At 33.7% G+C, this 22380-nt stretch overlaps 3 protein-coding genes across 3 annotated transcripts; all 3 read right to left on the bottom strand.

Moving 5' to 3' along the window:
• Positions 1-2216: 2216 nt before the first annotated feature.
• Positions 2217-4012, bottom strand: LOC112094076 (cytochrome P450 71D9-like). Its single transcript, XM_024174112.1, has 2 exons — positions 3110-4012; positions 2217-2891 (listed from the first exon to the last, which is right to left on the bottom strand). Exons 1-2 carry the CDS (start codon positions 4010-4012, stop codon positions 2217-2219), a joined length of 1578 nt encoding a protein of 525 aa, XP_024029880.1.
• A 4517-nt stretch (positions 4013-8529) lies between these two features.
• LOC112094075 (cytochrome P450 71D9-like) lies at positions 8530-11158 on the bottom strand. Its single transcript, XM_024174111.1, has 2 exons — positions 10244-11158; positions 8530-9174 (listed from the first exon to the last, which is right to left on the bottom strand). Exons 1-2 carry the CDS (start codon positions 11156-11158, stop codon positions 8530-8532), a joined length of 1560 nt encoding a protein of 519 aa, XP_024029879.1.
• A 7215-nt stretch (positions 11159-18373) lies between these two features.
• LOC112094074 (cytochrome P450 71D9-like) lies at positions 18374-18967 on the bottom strand. The gene has a single exon (XM_024174110.1). The coding sequence runs from the start codon at positions 18965-18967 to the stop codon at positions 18374-18376; it is 594 nt and encodes a 197-aa protein (XP_024029878.1).
• Positions 18968-22380: the final 3413 nt, after the last annotated feature.

Below are 22380 nucleotides of genomic sequence, written 5' to 3'. Positions count from 1 at the left end.
ATTTCTTTGCAGATAAATTATGCTTTTTATCTCTTGATTATTCTTCTTACAGATTGTGCAGATATCATGTGGATTAAATTTTAAAATTTTAATCTTAAACTTATATTGTTAATTCTGTTATTTTTCTCTAATTCAGATTTTGTGGAATTAATCCCGGTGCTTAATTGAGTCTAAATTCATTTTAGGATTATTCTACTTATTGACTGAGTTTTCTGGAAGTTATCTGCAGGATTTTGAGATCCAATTCAGATCAAGGTTGAATTTAAATTGAGTTTGAATTTGAACTAACATATCATGTTAGTCTATTTTGAGTGTCTTGACATTGCAGGTCCAGGAACTTTGTTCAGATGACATTGTTAGAAAACGAGATATCTGTCTGCATAATGTGCAAGTTCGACATCTTGTTCAAACAAAGATTTCTGAAGGTAGCTGGAATTTCAGAAAGATTTAAATTTGAAGATTTTTAGCAATCGAAATTCAAATTCAAGTGGAGATCATGATCAGATCTCAATCTAGATCAAGCAGAGAGATTCTGGACCTTTACCATATCTAGGAGTTTCATTATTTAAGAAGAACAACTTGTAATTCTCGAGTAAGACCTAGGTTCAAAACTTGAGAGTCCAACAAGAGAAAGTTTGAGAGTTCTCATTTGAGCTTAAATGTGAGAAAAAACCAGAGTGAATATCATAGGCTTCCTTCATTACTCTCAAACCCTATTTCTATGGACATTTTAGAGAATCCGGTGTACGTCGCAGGAGGATCCAAAGGCGGATTGTAGCGCTCAAAGTAAGTTAGGAAGACTGAAGGCAAGCATCGTACTTGGAATAGGTTAGGAGGATAGAAGGCAAGCAGAAGACTCGGAGTCGGGCAAGGAGTCCAAAGGCAAGTCGAGAGGAGTAATCATGGGTTAGGAGTTGATGTACATTTCATTTCACCGATTCGAGTTTTCAGTTCAAGATTTTTACAGTAAAAAGCTCTCAGAAAATGTCACATATAACTTTTTCTGCTATAGTGACAAGTTCTCAAAAAATATCACATCTCAGCTCGAATTGAAAACTCAAATCTGTGAAGTGAATGAGGCATTAAAAGGTCTCTTGCAATTCTAACTTTTGTAACCACATTTGGTGATAGTGAAATCCTCTTTTATCTGGTGTGATTTGCATCATGGTTTTTTCCCTAAAGGGTTTTTGACCACATTAAAGTTCCGATCGCCATGTTCTTTTATTATTCATCAATTTACTTTAAAGCACTTTTGGTTTTGTTTTAACACGGTTGATTAAGTAGTTCTGTACGTAATACGTGAATGAGAGCAAAGGATAATTATAAAGAAATAAGTCCAATGTCCTCTTTTTTATCGATCAAAGCAACATTATACACGTGACTTATGGTCTAATTATTAGCTCCCTTATTATATGTAAAACTAAAAGCATAAGATAAGTATAAAGAAATAAGTCTAATATCCTCTTTCTTATTGATGTCAAATATTTGGAGAATGACAAGCAGTAGGAATCAAGCATTGTTCTTTCTTTCCCTTAACTGTGACTGATTCACGGGTTAGAAATGGTTAAATAATGATATGGACTGATTCATGGTTTATTGCTCATTAACTTGGTGGTCCATCATTAACTGACTTGGTAGTTAATTACTGAGGGATCGATAATAGTCAGTTATTAACCCATGTTAAACAATTGACTGGTCCATGAGTGATACACCATTATTAAATCAATGATGGAACATTAGTATATAATTAATAGACCGGTGTATCAGTGATAAACTATTAGTATATTAGTAATTGAGCACTTAAAAAACCTAGCCCAAATAATAGCATGTTAATTAAAAAAAAAGGTTCAGCCATTATTCAGTTATTTTTAGGTTTTTGTTTTCTAAAAAAAAAAAATACTTACATCATTTGTAAAACTTCCACTCTGTGTCTTACGTTTTAATTAAAAATAATCTTACTATTATATAAATATTTTTAATAATAAACAACAATGATAACTTATAAGGTCTCTAACCGTCCATTTGTCAAAGACATCTTTTATATATGGATTTTTTTTTACACTTATAATATGTCCAAATAATCAGCAATTGCGATAAACCATCACTATATACAAATTTTATTTGATGCACGCTGAAACATATCATACAATCCCCATTTTGTGATGTTAAAAGCAAATAACATCTTCACCCAGCCTATAGTATTGGCTTTCTGACTTTTATTTATGATACAAAACAAACTGTTCCTTGGTGTTCTTAGAGATTTTTCCAATAAGTGACATATCATAAGCAATGGGAATCAAGTACAAATTATCTTTTCTTCGAACTGTTGCACCAAATAACTCAGTCATGTCCAAGTCTTCATGTTTCACTCCATTAGCGAGCTCCCAATCAAAATAATAAAGCAACATTGCAAGAGGAAGTTCAACATTAATTAGACCGAACGACATACCGGGGCATATTCTCCTTCCAGCACCGAATGGGATATACTCAAAATTTCTTCCATTGAAGTCAATAAGGCTATCAAGAAACCTCTCTGGTATAAAGCTCTCGGCTTCAGTCCAATACTTAGGATCTCTTTCTATTGCCCATGCATTAACTATGACCCTGGTTTTCACCGGTATCACGTAACCATTAATCACACAGTTCTCTCCACTTTCTCTTGGAAGTAATAAAGGAGCAGAAGGGTGTAGCCTCAATGTCTCTTTGACAATACATTTCAAATATTTCATCTTACTAAGCACGGTTTCGTCAACTGACCCTTTTTCGTTAAAGACTTGTCTCACCTCATCTTGAGCTTTTTTCATCACTCTTGGATTCTTCATCATTTCTACCATTGCCCAATCCACAGCGGTAGCAGATGTCTCACTCCCGGCGAAAAAGATGTCCTGGAAGTCAATGAATGGTTATGCAATTGAAATTTAGTATAAGTCACTTTGCATGCAATTCTTCAAAAACAAATTAGATCTGAAAACAACATAGAAGGAAGGCTAAAAGGAAGGCTTAAAAAGTCATATCTTCGGAACAACTAGTGTAAATTAAAGCTACAAAAGTGTAAACACGTGTTAATCTTTTACTTCAGTGGATATAATGCAGCAAATTAATATTCAATAAACGCTTTGATATTTTCTGTTGTTAGGGAGAACCCGGTTTCAGCATTATTATGGAATTTCAGAAGAACATCAACCAGATCTTCTTGATCTGTTTGACTTTCATTATTTTTTGCCGTTGACTTCTTGTCTTTGTGTTCCTTGATTATGTTTTCCATTATCCTCCCAGCCCTTCGTTTAATCGACTCGCATTTAGGCCTTGAAGGAGTGATCCAGGCAAGAAAACTAAAAGAAGGAAACAAATCTACAAAATCAAACCCTCCTGATGACTCCAATGATTCCTCAATTATCGATATGAACTCATCATGGTCTTCGATTTTCTTACCAAAGGCAGCCCGCCATGTTATATCATATGTCGAGTATTTGATCCTCTCAGTGAGATTTATAGCTGAGCCGACATTTGAAGCAATCCATTCCATGAGATTAAACATCTCTTCTTCTCTAACGGGTCGGAAAGATTCAACTCTTTTTGCGCTCAAGAGCTCCTGCATACAAATTTTCCGCAGCTGTCTCCAATACTCACCATATGGAGCAAAGGCAACGTCTGTACAATCATACAACAAGATCTGCGAAGAAAGCGCCTGAGGCCTCGATGCAAAGATGACATCATGGGTACTCATCACTTCCTTGGCAAACTCCGCTGAGGAAACTACTATGGTTGGAATCTGTCCAATTCGTAGGTACATGAATGGTCCACGTTTCTTGGCCAAGTCTCTTAGTCCACGGTGCGGTAAAGAACCAAAAATCTGGTGTAGATTTCCTAGTAAGGGTAGTTTCCATGGTCCTGGGGGTAGTTTTGAAGCTGAGCTGGTGGATTTAGCTCTTTGGATGAGTATTTTTAGCCCCATAAACACAAATAAGAAGATGCTGAAAAGGAATGAGAAAGAGGATATTTTGAGATCCATATTGAAAGTGCGGTGTTTGCCCGTTGAGCTTCGGATTCTGGGATGCTTGAAAGACCGAGGGAAGCGTGGTATTTATAGACTAATACTCAGATCTTTTTCCAAATAAAAATTTGCCACATTTAACAGATCGTTTGTTTTTTAAATTTTTGGGATCCTTTTGCCACCTCACCTATGATTTTCTTTTGTATTTTATTAGCCAAATTTGTTATGCACAAGTAATCCTTTCTTTTTGTTTGTTTGACCGTTTTGAAGGATTGATGCACACACATGCGCTTCTCATTTTCCCCTTTATTTTCATGCTAGTCGAAGAACACACGCTATGAACATGGAGAGTAATCGTGTATTAAGTTTTAATTACTGTGTTAATATTAAAAGTATATAATAGCATAAAAAGAAACTAAAATTAAAAAAAAAAAAATTAAGTTTTAGGACAATTAGTCAAAAAATAGAAAAAGGACTAAAATGAAAGAGAAAAAATCTTAGAGAGCAAAAAAAAAAAAAAAAACGGTAGCAGACTGTTAGTGTTCACAGATTTTTGACCAAGAAGTGCGTAAATAGTAAATGAGCTTCTCGAAAATGAAAAAAAAAAAAAAAAAAAAAAAGGAAACATCAAAAGCACAAAAAGAAAGTGAACAAGGGGTGATTTTCAACCAAAGTTACGTCGTTTTGGTTGAAAATAGTGAAGTCCATTGATATTTCTATATATTGTTAGTTTTGATGAACCATAATCAGTCCATCACTAATTAACCATTTCTAACCCATAAATCAATCAGAGTTAGGGGAAAGAAGGAACAATACTCTATTCCTACTCCTTATCTTTCTTTGAATATTTAAGATCCATAGAAACCATGGTATTTTAATTTATTTTTTTTACGCATATCCTATGCTTTTAGTTTTACAATAAGGGAAGGCTTTTAATAATTAGACCACAGTTCAAAACAGCCAGTACCAGTTGTGATGTCGTTTACAAGTATTCCAACTCCTGTACTCTTTATTTTCTTCAGAGCTCCAAATTATTACAATGAGGCCTCGTTCACTTCATTGATTCGAGTTTAGAATTTGAGTTTTGCTACAGTAAAAAGTTCTCAGAAACAGTCACATCTAACTTTTTACTACAGTAAAAAGTTCTCACATAAAATCACATCTCAACTCGAATTACAAACTCGAATAAGCAAAGTGAACAGGCCTGACTTGGCTATAGATAGACAAGCTGAACAAAGTTTCCAAGTTGAATTTGTCAAAACAATTAGCCCTAAAGTTATGAAACATTATACGTGGTTGACAATTACTCACCGGAACCCATCTAGTAACGGCATTGTTCAGCGAGTTAATAACGGCATTGAAGTTTGAAAGTCCAACCCATCTATCACACGACTTAATTAATATCCATTATCATAATTTATTATGAACTTTTTACAATGTATGAAAAAAAAAAAAAAAAAAAACCGACTATCGGCATGGTTATATTTTCAACCATTATATTAGCATTAGATTTGGTTAGTTTTACATCTTTTTTTATAATTTGATGTGATTTCAACTAAATCTAATAATCAAAAGCAAGCAAAGAGATGGGATATACTTACCATAAAAAACTCCAATTTATTATTTTCATACTTTTTTCATATTCTGTAAAAGGGATAAAATTATTTTGGTACTCTCTATCATAGTAAAACATCTCATTAGTACTCATGTATTTTTAATAATATTAAAATAATACCTTCAAGTTTAAATAAAGGTTCTTGTATAAGGCTTTTAGCAGGGTTCTCTTGCTTATGGCCTTCTGTTTAATCGTTGAAACTTCCCCAAGTTGAAGGTGCATTATAGGCCCGTGAATGATGGATATGAAACTTCACCAATTCTTTCTTTGCCTCAGGTTGTTAATATAATTCCCTTGTTATATCTATAGATGTCACAACTTCACTGATTTCTACTAAACAATGCCAAGTTTGGACATATATATTAGCTGGCTTAAAATAAACATTTGAATTTATTTATGTTCTTCTGCAAGCAGTGTGTGATTGAACTTCGTTCTCATGATTCTCTGCAAATTTGATGTCTACCAAGTTCATGAAAATGATTTTGTGGAAAATATGGTTACCTTGTATAATAGAACCACTAATCAATCGGTTTTTAGTCAACGTACGCAAAGGAAAAGATAACAATAACAACAACAAGTGTATTTTCTAGGTACATCATTCAATGCTAATAAATTTTAATGCATGATACGTCGTTCAGTTTGACATTAGATAAATGATAATAAATTAAAAAAAAAAACACATGAAAGATAATTTCATGATCTTATTGCTAATTAAAAATTTTCTACATTTGACAGAGTTTTTTTTTTTTAAAAATTTTTGGGCTCATTTTTCCAGGTCACCTAAGATTCTCTTCTATATCTTATTAGCCAAATTTGTTATGCACATGTATTCCTTTTTATTTTTATTTTTTTTGTTAGACCGTTTTGAAGGATTGATGCACACACATGCAGACTATTTCTTTTACATAAAACCACAACTTGTGCTTTTCATTTTCCCCTTTACAATTATGAAAATGTGTAATAACTCGCGTGACAAATTGGGTTTGACTTCCATGTCATTGGAGATAATTGTTAGTACAAATTGAACTTGGATAAAAAAAAAGTGAAAGAATAAAGGACTTGTAATCTAATGCTTGTAAACGAAATGCCATTTGCTATTTGTCCAATACGTCACAAAATGTTGTGGCAGGAGAAACGATGCACATAGAACTCAAAGTAGTGGGAGTAAAAGAAAAGGTTCGGCTAAAACTAGCCATCCATCTAATTTTTCTGGAGAAGATGGAGATTGTAAAAATTATGAAGCTTTTTTGAATATTTAAATAAGTTTAAATTCAAATTAAATTTTAAACCACAGAATAACCAAATTACACTCAAAATAAATAAATAAAAATTGAAATGTCAATTTTTATTAAAAACTTAGCATAAGGGTTTTTTTTTTTTTTGTTAACATTTCATTTTTCAGGTGAACAGATGTTCTTTTTTAAAGATCATGAGTAAAGTGTTACAAGGGGTATACTTCAGGGATAACTTTTGTAATTAATCCTTTTTTTAACTTAAAACCTTAAAACTAAATTTTCTTTTCGAAATCATTTTTACTCACTTTGACATTTCACCTTTTTTCCTCATGAGGCTTTGAAACTTGGCACTTCCTTCGTGTAACCATATTAGATACAGGCTTGCTGTAGTAGTATTTGTGTTACTTGCCAAATATAAATACTTTAATATGAAAACATAGCATAGTAGAATGCTAATACCATTAGTCTGCGTCCTTCAATGATTATTAGTTGATAAATAATCGGACTGCTTATATTTACAGCCTGATCAGTCAGGCATTTTTATAGGTGCTTGACTAAAGACCATTCTTAAAATGTATTAACATATTAAAGAGAAAACAATACAAAATAGAAAAGTGAGAAGACTAGTCAATTGATGCAAAAAAAAAAAAAAAAAAAAAAAAAAAAAAAGAGAGGGGGAAAAAAAAAAAAAAAAAAAAAAAAAAAGATGAGAGAGGGAAAAAAAGTCAAACGAAAAGGAAAAAAGAAAAAAAAAATGAGAAAAAAGAGAGGGGAACGTATGAAGCGGTTGGAGTTGACTTCTTGACTATTAAATCTTCTCGTATAAAATGAGCCATCGAGAAGTAATACATAAGGAGAGAGAAGACAAAAATTAAAAAATAGAGTTAGGTTTTATCCTTATTCGTTTCGCTGCATTATTTAAATAGTAGTATATATAGGTAATAACAAGTCTTAGTGCGTGGAGCGCACACGATTAATTTAAAATAACGGCTACATGAATTATTCAAAATAAAAGACAAAAAAGAGAAGAAAGAAAACAAAATACATAAAAAAATGAAGACAAAAGCGGAAAAAAAAAAAAATTGAAGTAAAAGACGGAAAAAATTTATAACTTATTTTGTTTTGTTTTAAATTAATTATATTTTGTTTTATTTGTTGTGTTCTTCAATTAATTCAATATGATTTTATTTTATTTTAGCGTATTTTTTTCTAAATTTACTAATTTTTGTTAATTAATGAGAATGATAAATTTGATATTTTACGTTTTAAAAAACTGTCCTGAGGTACCAAAAAAAAAAGTATTAAAGGTTGAGGTATCGACATAAAATTATTAAAAATAGAGGGTATGAAACTCATATTTCTATATAACATAGGATACCAAAATAAAATTTTCACAAATACAAAAGCCTAACAACACCAACCAAATGAGTCACCAACAAGAACTGACAAGGTGTCTAAATATTAATCAGCAACTGTGATGAACAATCACTATATAAAACTCTATTTAATTGGGATGCTCATAGATGTCATGCACGCCATTTTATTGATCTCAAAGCATATAACATATTCACTCAGCATATAGTAGTGGTTTTCTGATTTTTATTATTGATAACAACGCAATAAAAAAAAAAAAAAGAAAGAAAAGAAAAAGAAAACCACTTATGGAATAATTACAAAATTACAAGTTACATTTTGTTCCTAGTGATTTTTCCAATAAGCGACAGATCATAAGCGACGGGAATCAAGTACAAATCATCTTTTCTTCTAACCGTCACACCAAAGAACTCAGTCATGTCGAGGTCTTCATGTTTCAATCCATTGGGAAGTTTCCAATCAAAATGGTAAAGCAACATTGCAAGCAAAACCTCAACATTACTCAGACCGAACAACATGCCTGGACATATTCTCCTTCCAGCCCCAAATGGTATGTACTCAAAATTTGTTCCTTTAAAGTCAATAGAGCTATCGAGAAACCTTTCTGGCATAAAACTATCGGGTTCAGTCCAATATTTAGGGTCTCTTCCCATTGCCCATGCATTAACTATGACCTTCGTTTTTACCGGAATCTCGTAACCTTTAATCTCACATTTCTCTCCACATTCTCTTGGAATTAATAAAGGAGCGGAAGGGTGTAACCTCAGTGTCTCCTTAACAACACATTTTAAATATTTCATCTCACTAAGCACAGTTTCGTCAACTGATCCTTTTCTACTAAAGACTTGTCTCACCTCAGTCTGAGCTTTTCGCATTACTCTTGGATTCTTTATCATTTCGGACATTGCCCAGTCTATAGCTGTAGCAGTTGTTGTACTCCCAGCAGAAAATACGTTCTGAAAGTTAATTGAGTGGTGTTATGCAATTGAAATTCAGTATAATACCCTATTCCATAGAATTCAACCGAACAATCAGGCGAAAAAAACAACATAGTTTTTCTTGGTCAACAACTTAAGCATGTCATATCTGTGGAACAAATAGTGCAAATTGAAGCTATATAAATATAAACATGTGTTATGCATTCTCATCACTTCCTTGGCAAACTCTGTTGACGAAACTATGGTTCGAACTGTCCCATTCTTATGTACATGGCCAAGTCTTTAAGTGCATGGTGCGGCAAAGGCCCGAAAAGCTGGTGCATATTTCCTAGTTAGGGTAGTTTCCATGGTCCCGGGGGTATTTTCGAATCTGATGTGATGGTTTTAGCTCTTTTAATGAGTATGTTCAGCACCGTACACACAAAGAGGAATAGGCTGAAAAGGATTTAGAAAGACGATAGTTTGAGCTCCATGCAGAATGTGCAATTGATCTTGCCTGAAGTTGTAATGGCTTACACACAAAGAGGAAGAGGATGGATTTGTAATTCTTTTTGCTTCATATTAGAATACTTGGTACGTGTTAATTCTGTAAGATAAACTATTGTGTAAAGATAATTTTCTTTAAACAATTTCTCTTCTTTATTTGGCATAAGATTGTCCAATGATAGAGATCGGAGGAGGTTGCGGTCCGAATAAGCTATTGAAGAAGCGAGTGTCTAGTGGAAAGCCTAAAAAGTAATCACTCATTCAAACTTTTAATTACAAAAACAGCCTAAATATTTGTGTCGCTATCTCTTACTTAAGGGGTCATAAGATAAGTTGCATACAGTTTTTACCAAAAAGTTGACACTTTTCTTTGTCAACATGTTCACCACACCGTAGTTTTTGGTATTGGGCGATCATTGCTAATTCGGCAAAGTTAAAGGACTTGTATATTTTGGACAATTATCCTCTTTAGTTTGAATGTTATGAAAGCATGGTTGGTTTTGAAAACTGTAGCACATATACACGTCTACTACATCTACTAACTATTAAGAAAGTATATGAAATATAAGGACATTATGCAGCAGAAATGGAATATACTTACCCAGATTACTGCTTTAACATTGTCAATTGTTAGGGAAAAGCCAAGGTCATTGTTGCAAAACTTTAGAAGAACATCTACCAAGTCTTCTGCGACCGTTTCACTTTCACCACTTTTTGTTGTAGGCTGCTTCTTCTTCTTATGTTCCTTGATGATGTTATCAATTATCCTATCGGACCTTTGATGCAGCCTCTCAAACTTTTCCCGTGTGCCGAAGATGAGAGGATCAAGAAAACCTAAAGAAGGAAACAAATCCGTAAGATCAAAACCTCCTAATATCTTTGCAACTTCTATAGCAAGTGATATAAATTCTTCTTGATCTTCGCTTTTCTCGCCAAAGGCTGCTCGCGACGTGATGCTATAAATAGAGGAGTAGATTCTTTCAGTGAGATTGATAGAAGAGCCAACATTCGAAGCAATCCATTCCATGAGATTGGACATCTCTTCCTCTCTAATGGGTCTAAACGATTGAACCCTCGCTGCGCTCAAAAGCTCCTGTGTGCAAATTTTTCGCAGTTGTCTCCAATACTCGCCACACGGGGGAGACACTATGTCAGTAGAATTGTAGAACATGATCTCTGAAATAAGAATGTGGGGCCTAGATGCAAAGATTGCGTCGTGTGTTCTCATTACCTCTTCCGCAAACTCTGGCGACGAAACTACTACTGTTGGAAGCTGTCCCATTCTTATGTACATCAAGGGTCCATATTTCTTGGCCAAATCTCTTAATGCATGATGGGGCAGAGGGTTTAGAAGCTGGTGCAGATTTCCAATGATGGGCAACTTCCATGGTCCCGGGGGTAGTTTTGAAGAAGTGTTTGTGGGTTTTGATGATCTTTTTAGCGTGTTTAACACCGTAAACACAAAGAGGAATGAGCTGATCAGAAGTATTAAGGAAGAGGGAAATTGGAGATCCATTAAGAATCTGAAGAGAAAGATTGGACTAAATGAGTAAATGGGCTGCAATTCTTTCTATAGATGTCGCAACTTCATTGACTTCTGCTAAACAATGCCAAGTTTGGACGTATTAGCTGGCTTATAATAAACATTTGCATTTATTTATGGTCTTCTGCAAGCAGTATGTGATTGAACTTCGTTCTCTGCAAATTTGATACCTACCAAGTTCATGAAAATGATGTTTTTAGTCAACGTAAGTAAAGGGAAGATAAAAGAAAAGGGCCCAGGGGAAAAAAAAAAAAAAAAAAAAAAAAAAAAAAAAAAAAAAAAAAAAAAAAAAAAAAAACCTACGAAAGGGCCCATGCGCAAGAAAATAAATGAAAAGATACAAAAAAAAAGAAAGAAAAAGAAAACAATAACAACAAGTGTATTTTCAAGGTACATCATTAAATGTATTAATAATTTTTTATGCATGATACATCATTCAGTTCGACATTATTAAAGATCATGATGATTTTAATCCATTAAGAATCTGAAGAGAAAGATTGGACTAAATGAGTAAATGGGCTGCAATTCTTTCTTGCCTCTGGTTTTTAATATATTTCCCTTGTTATATCTACAGATGTCGCAACTTCATTGACTTCTGCTAAACAATGCCAAGTTTGGACGTATTAGCTGGCTTATAATAAACATTTGCATTTATTTATGGTCTTCTGCATGCAGTGTGTGATTGAACTTCGTTCTCTGCAAATTTGATACCTACCTGCAAGTTCGCAAATTTGATACCTACCACGATCATGAAAATGATGTTTTTAGTCAACGTATGTAAAGGAAGAGATAACCTAGGAAAGGGCCCATGCGCAAGAAAATAAATGAAAAGATACAAAAAAGAAAGAAAAAAAAAAAACAATAACAACAACAAGTGTATTTTCAAGGTACATCATTAAATGTTAATAATTTTTTATGCATGATGCATCTTCAGTTCAACATTAGAAAAATGATAATAAATTAAAAAAAAAACATAAAAGATAATTTTCATGATCCTATTGCTAATTAAAAATTTTCCACATTTGACAGACGGGTTTTTAATAAAATTTTTGGGCTCATTTTGCCACGTCACCCAAGATTCTCTTCTATATCTTATTAGCCAAATTTGTCATGCACATGCAATCCTTTATTTTTTTTTTTTGTTTGACCGTTTTGAAGGATTGATGCACACACATGCAGATCATTAAATGTTAATAATTTTTAATGCATGATACATCATTCAGTTCGACATTATAAAAATGATAATAAATTTAAAAAAACATAAAAGATAATTTTCATGATCTTATTGCTAATTAAAAATTTTCCACATTTGACAGATGGGTTTTTTATAAAATTTTTGGGCTCATTTTGCCACGTCACCCAAGATTCTCTTCTATATCTTATTAGCCAAATTTGTTATGCACATGCACACACATGCACACACAAGATTCTCTTCTATATCTTATTAGCCAAATTCCTTTATTTATTTATTTTTTTTGTTTGACCGTTTTGAAGGATTGATGCACACACATGCAGACTATTTCTTTTACATAAAACTTAAATCTATTTTAAATCTATTTATTAAAATAATATAGAAGAAAATATAAAATATAAAATTTGTAGTAAAAACTAATAGGTCGTTAAAACTAATTAATTAAGTTTAAGATGAATTAGGAAGAATTGGTTGACGAAATATGAACCGTAGACTAAATCTTGATATACCTCATAATACTACATTTTTGTTACCGCGAGATATATTGGCAGTTGCGGATCATTTGATTGGAATGAAGTTCGGAATGGGTATACTTGACGATATGAATCATTTGAAAAATAAACGTATATGTTTTGTAGCGGATCTCTTACAAGATCAATTCAAATTGGCCCTGTACTTTTCATTTTCCCCAATATTTTCATATGCTATGAATGCTAGTACTTATAATTTCTTTGTTTGAGGCAGCTTAGTATTATAATACTACAATATTTTTTGGCAATTTAGGTATTTTTATGAGTTAACAATTTATTGGTAATCTTGTAAAAATTCAAAAAATAGGTTCAAGAAGATTTCGTGTTGCAGAAGAAGATTCAGAATCGGATTTGAAGTTAAAGTTGCAGATTTTATTGAGTTGAGATTTGAAGAGATAAGGATAAAAACTTGGTCAAAGGAAGATAATACATTGGTTGAGATTTGGAGAGATAAGGACGAGACCCTGGTCAAAAGAAGATAAGGCACTAGTTATTTGAATTTAAATCGGAGATAAAGCTTACATAGAGATCAAGTTGTTTTCAGATTTAAATTCTTGGCTTAATCCGATTATTGTTTGGAGTTGTTCAAAATTGGAGCTTGCGGATAACGTTTACAAGAGAATGTTTAAAATCAAATCAAGCTTGATGTATTACGTGAAGCATGGGAGGTTTGCATGTGATAAACATATATTGTTAATATTAGAAGTGAAAGGAGCTTGGAGAACAAGGCCACGTGTGAGGTAAGATAGATTGGATTATGTACTATAAAGGTGATGGTGGATGAGAAGGTTAAATCTGAATTTAAAGTTTAAAAGGATAATTAATTCGAATTTGATAAGTTTGCTGCATAATTCGAATTGGAGATTGAGAAGATAACGTGAAGATATTTTGGAGTCTATCTAGGAGAGAGAATCATGGAGATAATAGTGTCACGCCCCGCAACCGGGGTCGGTGACGTGGAGGCTCGATTAGGAGCTAAACACGATTAAGAATAATATATTATAGAAATTCCGCAAACGAGCCCCACATTTAGTTGAAAATAAAGTACAAGGGAGAGGTTCGACACTCGGGCCTCTGACATCATTCAGGGCTCCACCCACAGGACATACAATATTGTACATACATGAACATGTAAATATCATTACAAACATCAACCGCAGTCAAGAAATTCAAAGATCAGAGTCTACAGAATTTACAATTCTTACATTTGTATACAAGGATGATCACAATCCTCTCTTAATCTGACGGTAGCACAAACTCAACTACTCCGCACCGCTCCTAGAGTCGCATGGAAGGGGTTTAATATTTATAAAATAATAAAAACGTGAGCGAAAGGCCTAGTAGGATGTATTTTGAAATAACTTTATAAATAAGCCGGAACCTCACATCCTTTTTCTCAAAGGAAATATAACTGAAAATCTCTGTATTACAAGCATCAGCAAGTAATTTATATAAATTACTTACACAACCATATGCACAAGTCATATCACCCCCGGACCGGGTTTCGGGTTCTGGCCCAAAGGATGCACTCTCCACATCCTATCTAGGCCATCAGCCGGTTTACCGATTCGCAAGATCTCTTATCTTAAGAAATCATTCATTAAACTTTCTGAAATCGTTCATTATAATCCCATGAACTACAACAAGCCATGGTTCGCATGAACTACAACAAGCCATGGGTTTTAAATATTTTTTTCTTTCGCAAACAGGCCCCTTTTTTTTAAAACATTTGCAAGGCCAAAACTCTTTTAAAATCAGGCTCACAAAGGAAAGGGTAAAGAATCCTACCTCACACATATCAAACCTGTGGCTAGCGTTACTCTATTCTGGCTTTTGCTTCTTCAAAGCCTCTCAATCCGAGTCCTCAGCTAGCACTGATGCAAAACAACACTTTAGGTTCCAATTCTCATTCCTAAAGCAATTTCAATCTCAATTATGTCTTTTGATTTCCTATTAGTGTACCTTTACTCAATTCAAGTTTCACAAATGATTTTATATTCAGTTTGGGGGTTCTTTAAAGATTGAAATCCAATTCATGGAATTGGTTTCCTATTTAATTTCAGTTTAAAAACAACTTTTTAAAGAAATTTCGACAGCATGCCGGTATAAATAGGAAAAATACCAAACCTGGAATTTAAGTTCAATTTCAAAATAAATTCTCCAAAATCCATCAAAACCAGCTTCCAATCAATTCAACAAATCCAATAACTGAAAACCCCCAAATTTCAATCAATTCTAACAACAATTGTTCAAATCCAAACCCTAACTCAAAATTATTCAAATCTAACCAAAATTAAACATTCTCACGTTTAAAAATTCAAATCAAGAGTGGGTTTCAAGGGGTTTTACCTCAAATTAGTTGATGGAGCTGTTCTCTCTCTCCCTTTTTTTTTCTTTTTTTCCTGCTTCGGCAGGAACAAACCGGAGAGAGAGCGCAAGGGAGAGAGAGAGAACGCTGGTGGGAGACAGAAAGAGCCCAGAGGAAGTGGCCGGCGGTGGAAGAAAAGAGGAGAGAGAGAGATGGCTGGCGGTGGAAGAACCAGAGGAAAGAAAAAGAAAAAGAAAGAAAGAAAGAAAGAGAGAGTGGGGCTGGTCTGGCAGCCATGGGAAGGAAGGGAAGGGAAAAAGAAAAAGGAAAAGAAAAGAAAGAAAAAGAAGAAAAGAAAAGAAAATGAAAAAGAAAAGAAAAATAGGTGTCCAAATATTTAAAATAACAGTCCAGAAAATGTATCTACACACACTTCTAGGGTAAAAATGTAATTACTGAAAATATTTAAATTCCATGAAAATATTGTAATTTACACGTCAGAAACATTTAATAATCTATAATTAATCAATTAATCTAGATTTGGCACACTAATAAATCTTAATTACCTTAATTAATCTCATTTAATTCTCCGGGGTGTTACAAATAGAGATCTTATCGAGAGTGGATTTGAATGAGATTCTCTTCAATTTATTTAAAGGCTTTGTTTTAGAGCATATGTGAGTATAGACTTAATAGAATATATCCAGAGGAAAAGTCTGTGAATTTAAGAGCTATTACTAAGAAAATATTCAGAGAGAGGTCTATGATGAGTTATTGAGATCGTCCTTCGGGAGAGGGATTAGTTACTTTTGGGAAGGAGCTCTGTCGGCCGAAGGGAGTTCGCCAGGTGAATAGAAGACGTGTGGTGCACGCTAAACAATCACTGTTTATGAGTTATTGAGATCGTCCTTCATGTTCCAGACAGTGTTTCAACATCATCTGGAATACCAGACGCAACATCATATCTAACAAGTGGTATCAGAGCAGTTCACTGACCATAAATTCGGTGAGATCTTAGAGTGTTGATCTGTTATGTTTGGAATGGATTTTCTAAAGGAAGGAGGTTCAGTTGCACGTCCCCCTCTGCTCGATGGTTTGAATTATTCATATTGAAATTCCCGGATGAAGGCTTTCATTAAGACTCAATATGAGAAGGCATGGTGTGCTGTTTTGAATGGCTGGAAACATCCAATAACTAAAGATGTAGAAGGAAAGAGATTCTAAAACCCAAAGGTTCCTAGAATAGTGATGAAGACAAGTTGGCCATCTACAACTCTCGTGCCCTCAATGCAATATTCAATGGAGTTGACATCAACCAGTTCAATATGATATCTACATGTGAATCGGCAAAAGAAGCATGAGAGATTTTGGAGAATGTAACATTCAGGGGGAGTAATACACAGAGAACATTCAGGGGAGCAAGCTGCTGAAGACGGTTCTAGGGTGTGAATATTTTTTTTATTTCTTTATTTTCTTGTGTCTTTGGCTTATTTTTGACAAAAAGGTGGAGAACAATGTAATTTTATATTTTTTTTTCATTTTTGAATTTTTTAGGATCTCTTGTTAGTTTTGCCAAAAAGAAATGCCAAAGGGGGAGATTGTTAGGTATTTTTATTAGTTAGCAATTTATTAGCAATCTTGTAAAAATTCAAAAAACATGTTCAAGAAGATTTCGTGTTGCAGAAGAAGATTCAGAATCAGATTTGAAGTTAAAGTTGCAGATTTTATTGAGTTGAGATTTGAAGAGATAAGGATAAGAACTTTGTCAAAGGAAGATAATACATTGGTTGAGATTTGGAGAGATAAGGATAAGACCTTGGTCAAAAGAAGATAAGGCATTGGTTAATTGAATTTAAATGGGAGATAAAACTTACATAGAGATCAAGTTGTTTTCAGATTTGAATTCTTGGCTTAATCCGATTATTGTTTGGAGTTGTTCAAAATTGGAGCTTGCGGATAACGTTTACAAAAGAATGTTTAAAATCAAATCAAGCTTGATGTATTACGTAAAGCATGAGAGGTTTGCTTGTGATAAACATATATTATTAATGTTGGAAGTGAAAGGAGCTTGGAGAAGAAGGCCACGTGTGAGGTAAGATAGACTGGATTATGTACTATAAAGGTGATGGTGGATGAGAAGGTTAAATCTGAATTTAAAGTTTAAAAGGATAATTAATTCAAATTTAATAAGTTTGCTGCATAATTCAAATTGGAGATTGAGAAGATAACGTCAAGATATTTTGGGGTCTATCTAGGAGAGAGAATCATAGAGATAATAGAGATCTTATCGAGAGTAGATTTAAATGATATTCTCTTCAATTTATTTAAAGGCTCTGTTTTAGACCATATGTGAGTATGGACTTAATAGAATATCTCCAGAGAAAAAGGAGAGCTTATTACTAAGAAAATATTCAGAGAGATGTCTGTGAGGTTTTATGAGTTATTGAGATCGTCCTTCGGGAGAGGGATTAGTTGCTTTCGGGAGGAAGCTCTGCCGGTCGAAGGGTGTTCGTCAGGTGAATAGAAGACGCGTGGTGCACGCTAAACAATCACTGTGGAGATTCGTCATAGCGGCGTCATTGTCTAGGAGGGAGTACTTGAGTGAATAAGTCCATCCAGTGTCTGTAATTTCTGAAACATTGTGAAACTATTTACTGTCTAGGCGTGGCCCCGCAGATGTAGGTGTACGCACCGAACTGCGATATCATATTGTGTGTTCCTTTACTTTCTGCACTTTATTCTGCTCAAACAAATGAACGTAATTAACCCGAATCTTAATTAATGAAGCCGTGTTCCAGACAGTGTTTCAACATCTTCTGGAACACTAGACGTAACATCAGATCTAATAGCTTGTAAACGAAATGCCATTTGTTATTTGTCGAATTCAACGCAAAATGTTGTGGCGGCAGAAATGATACACATAGATAAATTTCCTCTCCGCCGAGACTTCGGGTCAATCACTATATAAATTCTATTTAATTGGGATGCTCATAGATATCATGCACGCCATTTTATTGATCTCAAAGCAAATAACATCTTCACTCAGCATATAGTAGTGGTTTTCTGATTTTTAATATTGAGAACAAGGCGATAAAAAAAATAAAAATAACATAAAAAAGAAAAAGAAAACTACTTGTGGAATAATTAGATATTACAAGTTACTTCGTGTTCCTAGTGATTTTTCCAATAGGTGACAGATCATAAGCGATGGGAATCAAGTACAAATCATCTTTGCTTCTAACCGTCACACCAAACAACTCAGTCATGCCCAAGTCTTCATGTTTTAATCCATTGGGATGTTTCCGATCAAAATGGTAAAGCAACATTGCAAGAAAAATCTCAACATTACTCAGACTGAACAACTTTCCTGGGCAAATTCTCCTTCCAGCCCCAACTGGTATATACTCAAAATTTGCTCCTTTGAAGTCAATAGAGCTATCAAGAAACCTCTCTGGTATAAACCTATCGGGTTCAGTCCAATATTTAGGGTCTCTTCCCATTGCCCATGTATTAACTATGACTTTGGTTTTTACCGGTATCTCATAACCTTTAATCTCACATTTCTCTGTACATTCTCTTGGAATTAATAAAGTAGCGGAAGGCTGTAACCTCAGTGTCTCGTTAACAACATATTTTAAATATTTCATCTCACTCAGCACAGATTCGTCAACTAATCCTTTTCTACTAAAAACTTGTCTCACCTCAGTCTGAGCTTTTCTCATTACTCTTAGATTCTTTATCATTTCCGACATTGGCGAGTCTATAGTTGTAGCAGTTATGCAATTGAAATTCAGTATAATACCCTATTGCATAGAATTCAACCGAACAATCAGGTGAAAAAAATTTGGTCAACAATGCACAACACTAAATGGAAGGCTTAAGCATGTCATGTGTTTCGAACAAGTAGTGCAAATTCAAGCTATAGAAATATAAACACGTGTTAATCATTCTCATCACTTCCTTGGCAAACTCTGTTGACGAAACTATTAGGGTTTGAACTTGTCCAATTCTTATGGACATGAATGGTCCATGTTTCTTGGCCAAGTCTTTAAGTGCATGGTGCGGTAAGACCCGGAAAGCTGGTGCATGTTTTCTAGTAAGGGTAGTTTCCATGGTCCCAGGGGTACTTTTGAATCTGATATGATGTCTCCAATACTCGCTGTTGCGGCTAAAAAAAAAAAAATGGTGAATAATAAATTATGGGCCCTAAAAAAACAGAGAGAGTAATTAGTAAATGATGTTTTGGGTTAATCCAAATTCATGAAGGCCCAAAAGGAGACAACAAAAGATTCACGTGCAAATTGGAAGAAGTAGAAGTTTTTGGGTGGTGATCCTAAAGAAAAGCAAATAGCCAATCACATCAAAATCACAGTTAAAGAGAACCAATCAGAAAAAAAGGGTATGGATTCTTTTAAAATATAACCAACTGTTTGTGGACAAATACACACGTTTTAATTTCGCACCATGACAGAACGTGGGTGTGGTTAAAATAGTAGAGAAAAAAAAAATTGTACCAACGTTACAACAAAAGCAAGGTAAAGTTTTATGTATATTTATGTGTATGTATTTCTCTACTAATCTCACTTTCTCCCTATTATTTGACTATTTTGGTGCAATGATCATACAAAAGAAGAACCCTATTGACACTTTAGAGTGTGGGGGGTTTGTGGAAGAAATCCTATAGACACCTATGGGTGTGGGATTTTCTTGGTGATAAAAGAAGGGCACAATAGACACCTAAGGGTGTGGAGCTTGTTAATTGCAAGAAAAAATATATACATATATACATATATAATTCTTTGGTTGTCATTAAGACTTAGGTTTGTAACGTTTGTTTCTACAAGCCTATAGAAGTCAAAAGTGATTATACAAACTATGGATTTAATAGTTATATACATTTGCGTAAAAGAAAAAAATAATAATTCTTTGGTTGCAATGAGGCTTGGGTTTGTAGTGTTTGTTTTTCAAGCCTATAAAAGTTGAATATACATACCACGGATTTCATGTCTTGTACATTTGTGTGGGATTTGGTATTTTGCCAAAAATAACATTTTGTATTGTCACCGTCGGAAAAAAAGAGACGAGTGCCGGATACTTAGTTTAAATAGAAAAAGAAAAAACATATATGTAAATATATATATATATATGTATATATATATATGAAAAGTACATCACTTGTTTCCGATGATCCGGCCGCAGAGTCTCTGTAAATTATAAGCAAAGAGTTTGGCATATGGGATTACGTGCCTATAATTCGAAGACAACGTCATACAGACCGCACCATACCCGCCAAGAGCAATCAAACAAGCAAGACGAGAATAATAAAGAAGGGAAAAAAAAAAAAAAGAGAAGAAAAGTAAAAAAAGCAAGCAAACGGCATCACCTCCAATTCTTCCTTACTACCTTCGCAAGGCAATAGATGTAATACTCACTATACTTCTCTACTTGTTGTGTTGTGTGAAATATGAGCTATGATTACTTCAATACTTGCTGTGTTGTGTGAAATATGAGCTATGATTAACGCCTCTTATATGGGTATTTATATATATATATATATATATGCCAACCATGTAAAACGAAAGAAGGAATTTCAATTCCTTTTGAAATTGGAAGCTCGATAACAGAAAAAAGAAAAAAAAATCAAAACACATCCAATCCGAAAGGTGGCTTTGATAAAAGATTTTAAAATTCAAAATAAAGAAAAGAGAAGGCAATAAATTCCAAAGAAATTCGGAATATTAAATACCTAAAAATCAAAAGCACACAAATTGGGTTCTTTATGGTCCCTTAGCTCAAAAATCAAATTCTCAAAACCAAATTAAAAAAGGATCCTTTTAATTCCCCATAAGCTCATATACGGAAGAATTGTCTAAATCTAAATTCCAAAGTAAAATAATAAAAATTCCAAATTAAATTTTAAAATGTCCTTGAATTTCTCATAGGTCCTATAGTGAGGAATTCTCCAAAAGCAAAATTTAAATTCGAAAACTACGATTGACTTGATTCCCTATGGATAGGTAGAAAACTTAAAATTTAGGTGTAGTTTTAAGATCAAACTAAGTCCTAAAAATCCTCATAAAAACAAAATCAAATTTTAAAGTGCTTTAATTCCTCATAGGCATACATCGGGGAATTACCTAAAATTTTCAATTTTAAATTACAAAGTACAAGTGACTTGATCTCTCAATGGGTATGTATACAACTCGGCCAAATTCACCGAGCTCAGCCGTAATTTTAAATCTACCCAAATTTTCCGAATTCACAAAAAAAAAAAAAAAAAAAAAATTGGCATCTTAATTGGAATAAAAAAGTGTTCGCTTGATACAAGGGATTGTAATTAAGAGATTATTTTTATAATCTTGAATGAGTTAAACTTAAAATAATAAACTTATAGTTATTCAATCTAAATATACATGAAATTTTGTTATGTGTAAAATATTATTAAATATTTTTGCTCCACGGGGGAGACACGGGGCAAAGGGTTTAGAAGCTGGTGCAGATTTCCTATGAGGGGCAACTTCCATGGTCCCGGGGGTAGTTTTGAAGAAGAGTTTATGGTTTTTGATGATCTTTTTAGTGTGTTTAATACCGTAAACACAAAGAGGAATGAGCTGATCAGAAGTATTAAGGAGGAGGGAAGTTGGAGATCCATTAAGAAACTGAAGAGAAAAATTGGACTAAATGAGTAAATGGGCTGCAATTCTTTCTTTGCCTCAGGTTGTTAATATAATTCCTCGTTATATCTATAGATGCCACAACTTCATTGATTTCTACTAAACAATGCCAAGTTTGGACATATTAGCTGGCTTAAAATAAACATTTGAATTTATTTATGTTCTTCTGCATGCAGTGTGTGATTGAACTTCGTTCTCATGATTCTCTGCAAATTTGATATCTACCTTGTGGAAAATATGGTTACCTTGTATAATAGAACCACAAACCATTATAACCTCAAACTAGTTTGATTATAATTTTGACATGGATCTCAAAATTCCCTCTTTCTCAATCCTTTTCAGTTTCTTCCTCTTTGTGTTTATGGTGCTGAAAATACTCATTAACATCGGATCGGCTCGGATTCAAAACTACCCCTGGACCATGGAAACTACCCTTACTAGGAAACCTGCACCAACTTTTCGGGTCTTTAACGCACCATGCGCTTAGAGAC

The sequence above is a fragment of the Morus notabilis genome, unplaced genomic scaffold (assembly GCF_000414095.1).
Source record: "Morus notabilis unplaced genomic scaffold, ASM41409v2 Scaffold623, whole genome shotgun sequence".
NCBI lineage: Eukaryota > Viridiplantae > Streptophyta > Magnoliopsida > Rosales > Moraceae > Morus > Morus notabilis.
This window is presented reverse-complemented; position numbering and strand designations above follow the sequence as displayed.

Bases quoted from the DNA above. Each gene is read 5' to 3' on its own strand.
- LOC112094075 (XM_024174111.1), bottom strand. From the start codon at position 11,158: ATGGATCTCCAATTTCCCTCTTCCTTAATACTTCTGATCAGCTCATTC. The intron at 9,175-10,243 runs GTAAGTATATTC...ATTAACTTTCAG, and splicing joins ATGTTAAAGCAGTAATCTGG to AACGTATTTTCTGCTGGGAG.
- LOC112094074 (XM_024174110.1), bottom strand. From the start codon at position 18,967: ATGTCGGAAATGATAAAGAATCTAAGAGTAATGAGAAAAGCTCAGACT.
- LOC112094076 (XM_024174112.1), bottom strand. From the start codon at position 4,012: ATGGATCTCAAAATATCCTCTTTCTCATTCCTTTTCAGCATCTTCTTA. The intron at 2,892-3,109 runs ATTGAATATTAA...CCATTCATTGAC, and splicing joins CAGAAAATATCAAAGCGTTT to TTCCAGGACATCTTTTTCGC.